Below are 16,890 nucleotides of genomic sequence, written 5' to 3'. Positions count from 1 at the left end.
ATGCTTCATGTTTTATTGGAGGTCCTGTTGCAAAACACAATCTCTAAGATGTTTTTTTCTTTTTTAATCCTCACCTGTGGACATTCTTTTTCATTGCTTTTAGAGAGAGGAAGGAGGGGGGGGAGAGAGAGAAACATCAGCTGGTTACCTCCTGTATGTGCCTTGACCAGGGATCAAACCCACAACCTTTGGGTTCAGGGGACAACGCTCCAACCAACTGAGCCACATCAGCCAGGTCTCTAAAATGTTTTAAAGTACATTTTATGGGGGGAGACACGCACCTGGTTTCATTCGTATAATTTTACTTTTATATTCCACTCTGCTCCTGAAGAAGTTTTGACTTAAAATTTCATGAAGGAAAGACAACTAATAATTTGAGGATTTATATATTTTAAAGCAAATCTACAGAGTTTTAATTTAACTCCAGACTTTTTAAAATAATGACATTTTATAGTGTGCATCTCTGAGGAGAAAATCGCACCCTAGTGTTCCCAGCCTGACAGATTTCTTACGCTTGAAGTCTATGCCATGATTCTTAGAGGGAATGGCCATCTTTAGTAGACTGATGCTCATTCTGCCTTGAAGACCTTTAGGGAGAGATATTCCAGAATGTTCCCATTTCGAAGAGTGCTTATTGGAAAGAACATTTATAGTACATCTCCTCCAAATCCCCTCCAGCTGCAATTTTAACTCATTTCCTTTCATTCTGTCCTCAGTTGAGATTAAACAAAACACTCTTCAGTACATCCTCAAGATGTACTGTTTAATAATTCCTCACACATACTTGAGGAAAGTGATTAAACTCTTTGCTGCGTCTTCTCTGAGATAAATCCTTTCCAATTTCACCCCGTGGGACCTATTTTTAAAAAAAAACCCTCAGTTACTTTGTTGCTCTTCTATGGACTCTCTCCACGAGCCTCTCTAATTGGCCAAGTCACTGGGATTGATGCTCAATACCTGCTACAAGGAAATAATTCAAAAACATATATAAAGTTCCAGTTCAGCATGTTGCACTTCCCCAGTTCTTGTAGAGCTGGGCTCACACCTGCCCCCTGGCTCTGGAGAACCACCCTTCACCAAGGGTGGAGCTGGGGAGATAAGGACCTGTCTCCCCAGAGTGCCCAGAAGACTGCTCCCTCCTCCCCCTTCAGTGTGCAGCCTCTTGTTCTCTGGCAGGAGGAGTTCTACAGTGTAACTCATCTTCCAGGACCCCCGACTCCCTAAGGACTCAGGCTGAGCTGAGGCTTCTCCAGAAATCTCATCTCTGTCCTGCTTCTTTCTCTGCCTCTCCTACTTCCCTCTCTCAATTAGAATTTTCTCCCAAAAGCGCTCCTTTGCCAAATCATATGCTTAAGAATCCCCGACTCAGGCTCTGCTTCCAGGAACCTGACATAAGACACTGGCATGAAGAAAAGTTCACAGTGCCAAGACATCCGTCACATCAGTGACAAACACCACGTACTTTTTAAAAATATATATTTTAAGGACTCAAGTACATATAAAAATGAATCTAGATGTGACCTAGTGGAACGAGATGGATGCACTTCTCTACGACACAGCTCCACCTTTGCCGGCATCGTCGCACCGAAACCACAGGGTGCTTTTCAGCCAAAGCTTTCGAGGTGGGTTTACTCCCCACTCTCCTGTCCTCACTCACACGCCCCTGAAATCCCCCAGGTAAAGTAATACCCTGTGGCTCCCAAACCTTCCAGAACTAGTCCCAGGTTCGAATGCCTGACACTTACTTGCCAAGAGCCATGTGTGCTCTTACAATCAGCACCTGGAAATTGCGTTCTCTGGACACACCAGTTACCTAGAGCCCCCGAACCATTTTTGGTTTTACACGTGAGCTCCATTCCCTTAAAGCACAAGTATTAAGTATCCATCATCAAATTACTAGAAACTGCTTGAGATGCCACTAGATTTGATGGAACTCTTCGGTTATTCAGTGAAAACAACTTTAAAAATCGTAAGTTAGGCTGCTGTCTTTTTAAATTATACACCGAAAAAACAACCTGCTGTGAGCTGTGTCCTAAACTTCATTCTCTGCAAATGCTTAGGCAACTTAATGGTGTCCCACACATTAGCCCCCTGCCGCCTTTCCCATTCCGGTCTGGGTTCCTTTTGACAACTCGGGTTTCAGGGGCGCGCACCATGGCTGCACAGTTCACAGGGTGAAAACATCTGACAGTGAGACCAGAGTCACGTAAACAAAGCATGGTGGGCCCTCTTGTCTTCACTGGAACATGGCTGAAGTTTTCCCCAATGCAAAGATGTGCTGGAGGCTACACTCAGCTCCGTATGGTGCCTGGACAAACTTCTCTCTGGATGTTGGCTTATTCTCTCAGGATTAAAGTCTGTGTGCAGGTCTACACGTCTCTAACCGTGGGACCAACACCCCCCCAATGTGCCAGAGGAATGTCCCCATCAGGGTCACCATAGGAGGTCCAAGTCTCACTGTTTGTTTCGTCCAGCAATGACGTCAACCTAGATCCTTCAGCTGCTCCTAAGTCCTAGGAAGTCTATCCTTTCTGCAGACTATTTTCTGCTCTAACATTTTTCTTGAAATGACTGGTCTCCAGCCCATGAGAAGCCCATCCAGGCAGCGGTGACTGGGGATGCACCTGCGCCGCCGAGCAGGCCAGCCAGCTTCCCCTCCTGCATCTGTCCAAGGACACCCACTGCTGTAGGCAGAATCCAGCAGAGTTGGGAGAATGCCATCGACTTTTTCTTCTGTGTCTCTGGATTGCTGTATAGAAAATATTCTTGATCTCCCAATGAGCTCCTCCCTGAAACTCGGCCAGGCTGCATGGATGAAACCTCCACCCAGATGTGCACGGGATGGGGGGGGGGGCTGACTTCTCCTCTCCATGTGAACAATGGCTGCCTGTTAAAATTATGAGCTCAGAAAGAGCTTCAAGCAATTTTCTTCTCCCAAACTTTCAAAGTATTCTTTCATTTCCTTTTCAATTATAAAGCCGTGCTACCTTATGCAAACTACATTAAGGCTATTTTTAACATTTTCTCCTGCTCCATGAAGACAGGATGTGGCACATCACCTGCAACCCCCGCTTCCCGAACACAGCTGTAGTTGGACAGCCTGCGACATCTTCTGCATTCGGATCTTCGCTTTCATGATGAAAACAGAAAGCACTTGCTTGCTCCCCAGAAGGTGGCGTGTCTATCATGGTCAAACTACTCTACAGGTTCGTACTTCTCACATGTCTTTTCTAGGAACTCGAATGGACTCTTCCCAAATGGGACCACACATTCAGGAAATAAAATTGGAGAGAAAACGTATGGTGGATGTTTTCGCCCCAGCTGGGGCGAAATACCATACATTGATACCATACATTGATATTTCTCTCCCTCTCTCCTTCCCTTCCCCTCTAAAGATAAATAATAACAATCTTAAAAAAAAAATGTGGCACAGCAAACTGTAATTACTATCTACTTAAAATTTTAAGGTATATCTAAAACTTAACTTTTAGATTATTCAAAATCAAATTTGTGACAGTATCTTATAGAGAATTGATGTTTATAATGGTCATAATATATGTAATTTTTATTTAGGCTTCACTTAATTTTTATCATTTATGACATTCTTATAATCTTTTCACAAGGCTTGTGTGTTGTGCAACGGCATTCAGACTCACTTTCCTTGTTAAATCAGTCCACCCCCATCTATGTGACATTCATTCATTCATATATTCACTGAATGTGGAATTTTACCTCACGCCATGGACTGCTTCTGTTATGCAACAGAATGGAATCACTATTTTATCGGATAAGTACCTGATGACCACCAAAGTACCACCAGAATGCTACTCGGAATAACACGTCTCTATACTCTTTGATGCACCTGTCTTACACATGTCTGTTCACATTGCTCTACCTAATTACCGCAGGCAGGGTGGCTTACACACACCAGAAATTTCTCAGTCGTTGAGGCTGGGAAGTCCAAGATCAAAGTGCTGGCAGATTTCGTGCCTGGTGAGAACCTACCTCTCGGTTCAGAGACAGCTGTCTTCTCATTGTGTGTCCTCACATGGGGGGAGAGGGAGACCCGACCCTGGGGCCTCTTTGATAACATCCTTCATCCCATTCATGAGGGCTCCACTCCCAAGACCTAATCACCTCCCAAAGGCCCCACCTGCAAAACTACCGCACTGGGCACAAGGATTTAACACAGGGATTCGGTGGGGGGCGGACACAGACACGCAGTCTCCCGCAGGCCCCAAACCTTCCTCGTCGTGAGGAGGTCGCGCCTGCACACGTGTGAAGGGGGTCTCAGCCCTCTTACCCGAGCCAGTGCCTCCTCGATGGTGATCATCTTCTCCTTGACCATCATCATCAGCTGAATCCGCTCCTCGTCACTCATGGTTATCTCGCTAGCGACATAGCCCACGTCCTCTCCTAGAGAGAGAAAGAAACATCAGGGATGAACACAAGACCAGGTTTCCTCGAAAGTGTTTTCCTACAATGTAAACAGGCTGCCAACGCCTCGAATGTGCACGAGCCACAATGGCTGCGTGCGGCTGGTCAGCCTGTGGGAGGGATCTGTCGGTGCAGGTGGGCTCCAATGCGCGCTCTGGGAACAAGCCCTCAGTCTAGGCCCTCGTCCTTCTCCATCTTCCCACACATCCCTCACTAGCCTGGGTGTCATTAGGACGCTGGGCTACGGCTTAATTTGCCTTTGGTGCAAAGAGACAGAGGAAGGGAGGCTGGCGCACACTTGCAGGAGGCGTTCCATCAGGATCTGCCCTGGAATTTACGTTCCCCTGTGCCTCCCTGTCTCATTTCCATTTCATAATCCATCAGTCTGGACACTGTTCCAGTTCCCCTCGCCCCTCGTCTCTGCACACGGGAAGGATAATAGAGTGGGCTGCCCGTTGGTTTGATTCATGTTCCTCTGCGTCACCTCCAGTGGTGGCAGTGGCTGGGGGGTGAGGGGTGGCGACAGAAAGTTGGTTGGGTTTTAAAATAAATCCATGCGATCTGGTCAACTTCCATTTCTCTCCTTTATTCCCTCCTTCCCTTTCTCTCTCCCTCTTTCTCCTTGCCTTTCTTCCTAAAGAAGGCTGTGTTAGAATCCAAGGTTGACTTTGAATCGCAAGTGATTCTGAGCATGTACCTGAGGAAAAACTCAGAGTGTTCAAGAAGCATTCTGTTTCGACAGGACAAATTAAAAAAATAACGCCACCGAATGTCACCAAAGAAGCCAGGCACGCTGCTGGCATGCACATGGTCTGTGTCCACTCTTCTCGCTTCCGCGTGTATGAAAAAGCGCAGGAGGCTTCTGAAGAGGGTAGGACACTAAGATTTTGTCAAAGAAAATCAAGTCAGGTCACTGGTGAGTAACTAAAATGTTCCTGTACTGATAACCGCCATCAGCAGGACTGGAGCCTGGAAGTGGCTTTGTTTCCGTTCCCCTCTGAATGCCTGGGAGGCAGAAATTATGTAACTGGGCCTCAGAGGGATGACATATTTACTTACTGTATCAACAACAACAAAGGCCCTGGCCGGGAGGGGGGAGGGGGAGGAGCTGCGAGCACGCCTCCCTCCACAAGGCAGCTCTGGGCAAATTCCCATGATGTCAGGCCACGAGATAGAGTTTCCAGGGGCAACAACCCAGTGACTGTCCCTGCGTCTCTCAGTCCCTCTGGCAGACAAGCATCAAAAGTTCAGAAGACTGCAAAGGCCACAGGGTGGGGTAGCGGGGAGGGTCCCAAACTAACAGACCCTAGAGCTTTGAGGGTCCATCTGGGTGAGCAAAGATGTGCCTCAGGTCGCTGTGACGGAGAAAATGAAAAATCCGGTCTTTGCTGCCAGACCTACGTACAGTCAAGCTTGCCGGCTCTCCCCGTCCTGTTTTCTTTGATTTAAAAAAATAAAAATCCCCACTGGGATGAAGTTTTACGTAATGATAGGAATGTCAGACAGAAAGTTGAACATTTTACGGGCACTCTTGATGAGTTATTCTAACTTGCAGCAACCATTCAGATCAGAGCCACAGACTCCCTAACATTTGCGAGCTAAAAGGGCCCACTGTCCGCCAGCTGTTTCGGTGGTACCTTTTGAAGTCTGCCTCATTATTCCTTTCTGGTTCTTCCGGAAGTTCTGCCAGAAATACTTATTTTTCTTCTTCCAATCTCCTTTTCCTTTAAAAAAAAAAATTAAAAAGACACAAGCAATAAATCCATTAATAACAAAAGTAGCCCCTTCCTTATAATTCAAAGCTTGCAAGAGTACTTTGATTTCACAAAGACAGTTTTGCAGTTTCAGTCTGTGCAAGGCTTGAAAATGCCTATAAAGTTGTTTAAAAGAAATGCAAATTTCCTGGGGCAGGAAATGCTGCAGTAGGAATAAACTGAGCAATAAGGGAGCATCAAAAAGGCAGGCAAAACATGCATTCCTGCATTCTCTTTGATGTTTGTGTAACTCTCATCTAATCTGCTGACTCTTGGGGTATATTCCCCACCCCCTTTGGTCTCGGCCACAATTATTTGCCAACTAAACCACAAGTAAAATACTTGCAGAAGTTAACTTTGTTTTGTTGTTATTCTTGTTGTCGGTCTACCCTTGGTTTACTTCTGTCATTGCAGAGACAATGACGAGAATAGCTGGTACACCCCGGGCGCACAGGCCTGGGGCTGGCTCCCGGGCCTGTGGGGTGCCCCACGCCATTTCTCCAAGGCGTGGAGTTGCATGCGTCCAGCCAGCAATGCCATGGGTGGGGCAGGGTCCTCAGCTCTGTGGCATCAGGCCACTGGTGACCTTCCTACAGCTTACCCAGGGCACAAGGACAGAAAAAGCAGACTGTCCTCCTGCTGTGACAGCTCCCAAGGAGACCCCCTTCTCCTCCTCCCCAGACTGATATGAATGGGCGGCTTTCAAGTGAAAGCAGATTGTCACAGCTAGATATTTTTAATACCTGGTACGGTTTTCTGGTCATCAACACGTAATAACTTTTAAAAACCAATGGGAAATGAAGCCAGTAAAACAGACGGTGAGAGGGACCCTTTGTTCTTTAAGAACAAAAGGCAGCGGCACAGACCCGTTCAGACGTGGCACGCTCAGGGCAGCTTCGCCGCCGCTTGGTGTCTGGTGGCCCCACAGCCCTGGAGAGGGCCCAGCAGAGTGGCACCCTGTCGGTTCCCACAGTCTAGACTGGTGGTGCCAGGCAATGCCACAGAAAAGACACACATGGGGACTAGAAAAGGCACCGTCTGTCGATACAGGATGCGCTCATCTGAGTTCTGAACCCCCTGGAGCTGCGGGAAGGGAGCCGGCTGGGAGCCTGAGACTCCGATGTGCTCAGGACGTCCAGGGCACGCTTGACCGTGCTGGCTGCCTTTGGGTTCAAGGCCACAGCAGATGCGGGCCGTGAAAGGTTAAAGCAGAAGTAGGATATTACTCCTTCAACCTTTCTCCAGGGCAATCTGCAATATAATGCATTTCTCTAACGGTAAACTACACTCCCCCTTCTCCCATTTTATTGCTTCTGAAATGAAGATATAGCTTGAAACATAAATGGTACTAGCTAACATTTATGTAGCACTTACTGTATCCAAGGCACTTTGCTATCTAACAACATATTTCATTTAACACTGACAATGAACATATATTATTGTTCCCATTTGGTGGGTGAGAAAACTGAGGCTCAGAGAGACAAGGACTGTGCCCAGGGTCCTAACTATTAAGCAGGCAGAGTCGTGAGTCAAATGAAATCAAAGCCTGATTTGAGTATTCATGCTATGTTCCTAGTCACGATTACTTTGCCAGGTGCCCTCTGACCCAAACACAAAAGATGTTACTAAATCAAGAGTGGATTTTACAATCAAGGAAATTCAAAAGTTCCAAATTGAAGGATTTATCCCTGATCAAGAACATGATCAGGTATAGGCTCAAGAATTTTTATGGTAACATCTTTCTCTGTGATAGAGAAAAAACCTGGAAACTAAATGTTCAGCAAAGCAGCCACTGGTTGCTTGAACTATGGCACATCCACTACGGCAAAGCCTCATCCAGATGTGACCAGTTTACCGTGAGCAATACCCAACCATGTGAGGATATGGTCAAGACACATTCGATTGAAAAAATTATACAATAATATGTAGAATATACAATAATATGTAGAATATCAGCTACTTTTTTTACTCATACAAATACGGTAAGCAAGAGGGGGAAATTGCACATCAGTATCTTAATGATGTTTATTTCAAGGCAGGAGGCTTCTTTGTGGTCTTTTGTACTTACACATATTTATGGGTTCTATAAAGTGTTAAAGGAAAGTAGTTTTAAATTGATAAAATCAAGAAAAGAGGTACTGACCCACGGAGCTGTCTTCTGAGTTTGACTTCCGAAGAGAGTTCCTAGAAAAGCAAAACGAGTCTGATTAGTGGGGAGCCTCAGGCAGCGTCAGTACATCGTAGCACAGCCAGGCACGTTTTTGTAGGGGATTTACCAGTGGCCTCCTCCATCCATCGACGGCCTTTCTGAAAACACACACACGCATTTATTAAAGACACACTCCAGGGTGAGACTATACTAAATGAAGGGAACGGACTTCACCAGGCGGTCACCGAAACATCTGCCATCTCTATGAACTGTTAACAACCCATTAAGTTACCATCACAAAGAGGCCTCTTGTGTAAGTAGGAAAAAGAAGGCACAGAATAGTGAAAGAACAGACCTAAACACCTCAAATGCCCTTTGGGCCAGGAGGTGAGGAAGGTGGTCAGCTGCAGGAGAAATAATGGGGGAAGTGCGGGACCCACAGAGAGAGGGCAGCCAGTGTACAGGTGGTACCTCCAGCCGGGAGGTACCCACTGGGCAGGGCATTGTGCATGCGGCTAGATCTCCCTGTGTTCAAAGAGAAGCCAGAAACCTGCATTTTTTAAAATGAGAGCTCCACTCTTTTAAGTGATGGTGAGTCGATGTTTCTAAAATGTGCCCAAGTTAATCAAGACATGTCTGAACCTCAGATTGGGTCCGGGCCCTGCCCGGGCCTGACAGCCAGTTGGACTGCTGATACAGATGGACCCAAGCAACCTAAACATGAACACAGCCCTAAACCAGGTTATTAAGCATTTCTCCAGCAAGCCTATAGACTTACAGTTTTTTTCATTATACACATCTACTTTCTTCAAATTATCATATGCTTTGAAGAATTTATCCTCGGGGTTGCACTCTGGATTTTTTCCATTTTTTGTAAGAGGTGCTTCCACTAGACATTCCTTGCATTACCCTAGGAAGCCAGCAGATGGCACTGTAGATTCTTTATTCACCTTGTTCCAGATTTTTATTTCTAAAATTTCGCAGTCTAGATACTGGCCAAAGAATGGCAATGTTTCATAAGCGTGAGGCTACCCAACCCATCAATTTGCAAAGGGGGAAAATGACACCACGTGAAGTTTGATTTGGACGCAGTGAACTGTCCCTGCAAACAGAAGCTGGCAGAGCAGCGGAGCGAAGTGCCATCTCCTTTCTCCTTGAGACTGATTATAAAATTCATCCAGCAGGAGGGACAATCAACGATGTAACCAAATTCCAAATGTGGACGGCAGCAGGTGGAGGGGTCATTTACTGATCTCCTGGTGGAAGAAATTAATGCTCAGAAGCCAGTTCCAGAGGCTTCCTAGGAACACACACATCCCTCCAGCCAGACACTGGGGCCTGAAAACGGCAGCTCGGGAAGCAGTTGTCAGGCCCTTTCTGTGTGTCAGGTTCACTGCCAACAGGGTAAGAAAGATGGGAACTTCAGCACCGACTTGGGCGGCCTGGAAGCAACAATGACGTTCTGTTGCACTTTGAAAACTGATTGTGCATTTAAAAATCATCGAGTTCCACCAGCAAGTCTCTGAACTCAATCTCAGTACCTTTTCATCAGTAACTACTAGGGAGACCCCCCAACTGTGCACATGTTAACATTTTCCCTTGAGGCCCCTAAACTACTGTAGTCCTCAATGAAGCCCTCAAGAAAATTCATAAAGAATTAATAAATTAGATTTAAAAAATTAAGACAGCATGGCTAGAACTTTTGGTCCTCCCTCAGTGTTTAGCAAATTCTATGTTAAGTTCCTTCCTTTGTTTTCTTTCTTCCTTCCTTCATTCCTTCAATAAATATTTATTTGGCCCCCATTAAAGTCTAGCATCCACTCAGGCACTGAGAACAGCGATAGATACAGGAGACTGGTAAGATCTCAGTTTTCTTGGAGCTGGGCTGGGGGAAAGAAGCCAGTGGGGGGTACAGATTAAGAAGTGGGGGGATTCCAGATGGGAGGGATGGAGAAGGCCTCTCTGAAGAGATGACAGCTGAGCAGAGATCTTAATAACGTGTTGAGATAATACCCAGTCCCTCAAATGAGGGGACTGGGTCAGGAAGAGCAGGGGAGGTAAGCAGTTTGGCTGCATTAAGTCCGAGGTGCCTATGAGCATCTTTGTGGGCAGGTGGGATATACCAGACTAGAGTTCCGGGGAGTGTTGAGGGCTGGAGACAGAAACTTGTAAGTCATCTGCTTATTGAAAGCTAGGAGACCCACTGAACATAATGGAGAGAAGCCGTGTGAAGGCTGAGCTCAGAGGCAATTCCACTCTCAGGAGTCAGGACAGAGCAGGCAGTGGGCCTTAGGGGTAGTGGTCAGAGGAGAATGAAGAGCAGGACAGCACCCTTTACCTTTTCCAACTAGGATAATATTAAAATCAATTTTGCACAAACATTACCACTGCTTCAAATGACTCATACAGGGCAAATTCTGGGTTGAATCTATGGCTTCACAGTGGAGAGGCTCCAAAGACCATAGAAGAGAAACTAACCCACATCAAAATGGAACTCTTTACATTTGCACAGAATTCCATCTCTTAAAGAAAAGGCTCTTGTTGAACCTCCCGTCAGAAAACAGGCCGATCACCGAGACCCGGGAGGGATGACCCACCTGAGGACACGGACAGAGCTGGACAGGATGGAATGGGGCGCAGAAGCCCTGGCTCTGCCTCCTGCACTCGAGGCCCTGTCCCCGTCCCGTTTCCTGTTTACCAAACAGACACTCACACAGCACGTTCTGGCCCTGTTCTTGGCTAAGTTACTGAAATGATACTCAGAAGAACTTGGGGAGGCAGAGCATGTTTTCAACACCAAATTCCAACATGGCCCACGGGCTTACTAACACCGAGTATTTCAACAGCACCTTCCAGGATTCGGCCATGTTGCAACTGCAGGATCCTCCCTGGTGTGAGTGTGGAAGGAGGGGGCCAAACGATGCGGCTCAAACTCATTTTTCTTCTTATGTCTATTTATATACAAATAGTCTGAGAGCGCTCCAGGCAAAGACAACTCTATCTCGCTGCTCCACACTTAAGTCTGGCACACCAGGAAAGGAGAAGGAATGTCCAAGCACAAAGGAATTCCTAAAATAGACTTCATGTTTTTGTTTTGATGGACTGTCCAGAAACTTCATTACAAAGAAAGAAGAAAGAAAGAAAGAAAGAAAGAGAGAAAAACTGTTCTAATCCAATGTCTAAGAAAGAAACATGTGTTATGTGTTACTGGGAAACCTATCTGTGAGAGATTTTTAAGGTTCTTTATCTTGAGTCTCCGGAAATACACTTCTCTCCATTAGTTTCTTTCCTGATGAACTTTGAATGGTGGCTTTTGCAGTGTCTGGTCTTTGCCTGCATCATCTAGGGCCTGCCAAGGCCGTCCCCAAAGCCAGCAGCATCTGCCTGAGGACACAGAGAAAGGACCGAGACATCCGTGCTACCCAATTCTGCGTGTCCGGAGGGCCGTGGAGGAAGGTGAAAGGGTCGAGGGGACTTTAGCGAGTTACTGCTTTCTCTTTCTCTATGACAAATATAACTAAGTACTCACATTCATGTTTCGCACATTTAGTGACAAATAACTTTATGTAAACTAGGTAATTCCTGAATTTGATAAGTGTGATTACCCTTTGGGTATCAAAGATGTCCAAAGGTGTTTTCATCCTAGGAGAGCATCTCTCTTCATTTGAAACAAATCCCCGTTCACACCACCTACTGTCCGCAAAAACGCAAGGGTCAGCCCCTTCCTCGGCCTCAGGGCCAGGACTCGGGCAAGGCAAGGGGCACCGAGTGTCCACCGTGTGGGCAGTGCTCACTCTCGGGGAGGGTGCGTGCAAGAGGTGAGCGGCACCTTAAAACCTGCGCCCCACACAGTTCTCTTGCTTTCCCTTCGGGAGTGGGCCCTTCCCAGCCAATAGCTGCTGGATTTCACACACAGGATAGAATTCAGCTTTCCAAAGTCACTGGATCGGATGGAAAGTAATTCTGTTGCCAAAATCTGGCATATTGTTAGAACTCCCTGGATATTCATTATGAATGACAACAGCGGTGACATTTTGTCATGCTGGTGAAAATAGAGGCTTTTTCTGTCATTTCACAGTCTGTTCCCAGGCTGTACTTTCTGGCTTTTACTACAAGGTCACCTTTATAAATGAACAAGGCAGGTAGGTGTCTGATGTACCCAATGCAAGGCACAGGGGAGTCACTCACACATTCAGGGGTCAGGCACAACCGGGACAGCCCTGCCATAAACCTCAGCCGTGCTTTCTTTTCATGCGATGTAATGACGATAAAAACAGTACCTCCCTTCAGGGACTATCAGGAGGATCGCATGAGACGACGCACAGAAGGGGCTTAGCCCAGCGCCTGCCACGTGCGAGTTCCCCCAAAATGTGCCCTCTCGTGACTCGTCTCCAGAGCGTGCCCACGACGTGGCTCCTAGACTCCAGCAGTTCCTGAACCACCAGGGTTCCTCCTTTTTTAAAAAAATATCTACTTCCCTTAAATATTTTAGATGGATATAATTTCCTTCTCTTGTCAATCACACTTTATACAAATAATTTGTTCTTCTTAGAATTAAAAAGAAGCCCTGGCTGGTGTAGCTCAGTGGATTGAGTGCGGGCCTGCAAACCAAAAGATTGCGGTTTGATTCCCAGTCAGGGAACATACCTGGGTTGCAGGCCAGTTCCCAGTAGGGATGCACGAGAGGCAACTATGCATTGATAGTTCTCTCCCTCTCTCCTTCCCTGCCCCTCTAGAAGAAAAATAAATAAAATCTTTTTAAAAAAAGGATTAAAAAGAAAACCCAAGCCAACGATTAACATGATGTCAGTACAGAATTGCATGGGCCACTGACTGGTATCTAGACATGAATAACATTATCTCGGCCGTTTTCCCAGGGCCCACCATGCGGAAAGCTGCCCAGAACAATGGCTCCCAATGTGGGTTCCGCTCTCTAACTAGTAACTTTCGGCACAAGTGACTGAGTCTCGTTGAACCCTAGTTTCCTGCTACGCAAAATGTAGACAATAAACATCACTGATGGCACAGGTTTTATAGACATTTCGGTCCAATGTAACTTGCGGGTTATTTGGACCAAGCCTGCACATGCCAGGCTACCTGAAAGAGCCCGTGACTGCACCTGCTGGCCTTTTCTTTCAGCCAGCTCCCCCTATGGAGTCAAGTCCAAGTCCTTCTCAAAATGCACTTCATTTTCTCAGCCCGAAGGGGCTGGTTCTCTAGTACCTCAGGGATGGCTGACAGGCTCCCCAGGCTGAGAACAGACTCTAGCCAGGACCAATGTGAAAATCCTCGAAGGTGCACTGAAAGACATCTGTGTCCTTCCAGTCACCAACCGGTACCTTGTCCTGAAGTTAATGACACAGAGCCCTGGCAAAAGTTGAAGAGTTTCATGCCTGAAAAGCACCCAAGAGCCAGCTCTCCGAGGTGGAAGCCCACAGCCTGGCTATGTCGCAGCCTCAACTCCACTCCATACGAAGTGCAGAAGTGCGGAGCCAAATGTGCTCGCGGTCGTGGGCTTGGGGAAGGAGGGTCAAAGCTGGGGCAGAACACACTCATCCCCCAAGGTTTCCAGAGCCACTTCTCCACCTGGGTCTTATTATCACTCTTCATCTGTGGCCTCATGGTCTGAACAGCCTAAGACGTTGATCGAGACTTGCTGTGTGGGCGCCAGCTTTGACGTGGAGAGCACTAGTGAATGTACCGCAAAGGTGCAAAAGCCTTCAAGGTCAGTGACTCATTTTTGGAATACCCCCAGGGCATACCAGAGGGCACACAATATTATTCTGCATGTAAGACGACAAAAAACAGCATCAGTAACCGATCAGCCTTACATAAAAACAGCCACCGGTGGTTGCTGATTCGGTTTTCATTGCTTGGTGTAGACAACAAAGCCCCGCTCAGCTTGCTGAGGGACAAGGGTACCAGGTCCACGCCTCCCGGGTGTCTGCAGTACCTTTGGGTGACTACGGACCAGCTGCAGGACAACAGCGGTGGGATGAATGAGTGGTTACAGCAGGCGAGGCCAGATGCCCCCCTTCTTATGTCCATGTTCATCTCCTTTCCTACTAAAAACCCCCGACGCTGTCTGGGCGCCAGTGCCCCTGTAAAATACTCCCCTCCCCCACACTCCCCTGCAGCTGCCCAAGACCAGATGCCAGCCTCTGCCCAGGAAGATGCAGAGGAACTTTGCAATGAGGTGCTTCTGGGGAAGCTGATGGCTTCATGATGAAAAGGGCTGACTTGGTTTCCACGTGTCTTTTGCCCTTTTGCCCTTCCCTTTGGTAACTGCCCCAAACATGGGCACAATGCCCAAGCTGTGGTCATTTTCTCATAAGGAACACAGTCACATACTATACGCATGGTAGAGGAATGAACATACGTCCTTGAGCAGCTACAGCACCTTGGAATCCCTGCATCCAGACTCCTTCAGATGAAAAAAAAATATGCCCCCATTTGCCTCAACGCTGCAGTCAGGTTTCAGCTGCACATAAGTGAACAGAATCCTGACTCAGTGGTTAAGGGGTAAAGATGACCAACCAACTTGTACAAAGCACTGGGTCTGGGTTTACCAAGAACATTCAGATCTATCTGAATGCCTGACACATCAGGTACGCCTGAACATCTCCTCGTGGTTCGGGCTCCCAGAGACCCTGAGAAGAATTAGCCCATCACACAGAGGAAGAGACTGAGGCCCGTAATGTTCACAGCACTTTCCCTGCGTCAGTCACGGAGCTGCGCTTTGGCTCAGCAATTCTGGCACCCAGACCACTGTTCTTCCCACTACAGCATCTGACTGAGGAAGGCAGGGGACTCTGCTGGCTGCTCCTGTGTTCACAGGGCCAGGCCCGGCACTGTGAGCCCAAAGCCAAAACATTGGGCACTTTCTCTAGACGCAGGCACTGAATGTGCGGCAGGATTTGTGGCTTGGCCCCTGGAGTCCGGAGTCTGGAGTCCGTGGCCCCATGTGAAGCTCTGACTTTTGAGGTTGCCTCCACAGACAAGCAAGTTAAAGTGTTAAAAAAAAAAAAAAAAGGCAGAGGCCTGGAACTCCACCTACTGCTCAGTCTGGGTTTGATGTAACCAGTAAAAGCTAAATGCCTTCCTTTTAGGGCCTGGATACAAATGTCACATTTTATTTAGGTCTTTATATCTTAGGAATTACTGAACTATCAAAGGCAAAATAAAACAAAACAGGGTTTTAGCATTGTTTTGACCACAAAAGCTAGTTTTTATAACATGAGGGGAAAAAACATGTAAGCAGCTTTGTTGACCATTTTTTTCACGGCTGCTATTTTTCTATAAAGGGAGTGAAATTATTCCTTCCCTCTACGTCCCCTTTAAAATTTACTGCAGATGTGTAATAAATACGTGGCCCAGGCAAGGCCTTTCCGCCAGGAAATGTGGCTGAGATTTGAGGATGGCCAGCCGGCCGGCTGGCTGGCAGCGTCTGCTGTTTGTCTGAGAAGCCGTTCGGCCATTGGGGTGTGTGCCGCGGGTCCCGGTGTGAAACCGGCTGTGAAAATGGACTGCCACCCTGACTGGGGCAGGCTGTATTTGGGGTGACTCTTCCCAGCAGAGGTTGGCACAGTAAGGACCCTCGCCTTTGCCAACGTGCCTGGACCTGTGGGGAGAGGATGGCCGCAAAGTGCTGGCCTGTGCCAGCCTCGGCCTCAGAGTCAGGGTGGGGCCTGCGAGAGGGGCGGTGGGAGGAAGAGAGGTTCCGTTCAATTATCTCCTCATTCTGTTTCCATGGAAATGGCACAGGAAGCTGGTCAGAACTTTCTCAGAGGAAGCACACAGGGCGGCCATTCACCGTGGCCCGAGCCACACTGGCTGCCACTGAGCGGCTGCAGAGGGAGCTGGGGAGGGACCTGGGGGCCGGGGCTGCCAGTGTGTCTTCTGCCAGCTGCCCTGAGGGGAGTGGGGGAGTCCGTGAAGCCACGTCTGAAGGCCAAAGGCGGAGAAGCTGCAGGTGCAGGGGACCCTTGCTAGCCTTGCTGACAACACGCTGGAGGCGCAGTGGCAGCCACCCTCCAGGGCCTCCTGGGGGGTGGGTCAATTCCACGGTGACCACCACCATTAATAGCCAACTGAACCTTCCTTTCATTTCTGTCACTTTTGCTCCTTCAGAAACGGCAGGTGGAAATGTTTCATGGTACAAATACCGTGAGAACAGGAACTCACACTGACCTGTCTGCCCAGACATCATTTTGTACTGAGGCATCATGGACACCTGACGTCATTAGTCCCAGGTGCACTAGGCAATGATGACGTATGTGCATATACTGGGAAGTCACCTCAGTAAGTCTGGCTAACATCCGGCACCACGCCCACCTCCCGTGTCCCACTTCTGCGCCCTCCACCCCTGCCTGCACCCACCAAGCGGCTCCCTGTGTGTGCGTTGTAACCCTGCTGGCTGCTCTCCCCCTGCCCTCTGATGGCTTCGCATCCTCCCCCTCTGGTCCTGCGGTTTTATCTGAAATGACGCACCAGCATCTGCTGGAGACGACTCCATGCCAGGCAGGGCTGCTGGGGCCGCCACGATGACAT

At 47.8% G+C, this 16,890-nt stretch overlaps 1 protein-coding gene across 3 annotated transcripts in view; it reads right to left on the bottom strand.

Annotated features, from left to right (window-relative positions):
• SASH1 (SAM and SH3 domain containing 1) overlaps positions 1 to 16,890 on the bottom strand; it is a 164,128-nt gene that overhangs the window by 58,096 nt on the left and 89,142 nt on the right. For all 3 annotated transcript variants that reach the window (XM_037156811.2, XM_053663433.1, XM_037156807.2), the window contains 3 exons: positions 8,335 to 8,375; positions 6,075 to 6,161; positions 4,304 to 4,416 (listed from right to left, as the gene is read on the bottom strand). In XM_037156811.2, coding sequence (XP_037012706.2) covers positions 4,304 to 4,416; positions 6,075 to 6,161; positions 8,335 to 8,375 — 241 coding nt within the window. The remainder of the gene's footprint in view (positions 1 to 4,303; positions 4,417 to 6,074; positions 6,162 to 8,334; positions 8,376 to 16,890) is intronic.

The sequence above is a fragment of the Artibeus jamaicensis genome, unplaced genomic scaffold (genome assembly GCF_021234435.1).
Source record: "Artibeus jamaicensis isolate MK-2021 breed Jamaican fruit bat unplaced genomic scaffold, CSHL_Jam_final contig_3176, whole genome shotgun sequence".
NCBI lineage: Eukaryota > Metazoa > Chordata > Mammalia > Chiroptera > Phyllostomidae > Artibeus > Artibeus jamaicensis.
Note: the sequence above shows the minus strand (reverse complement) of the source record. Positions and strands in the feature narration are given on the sequence as shown.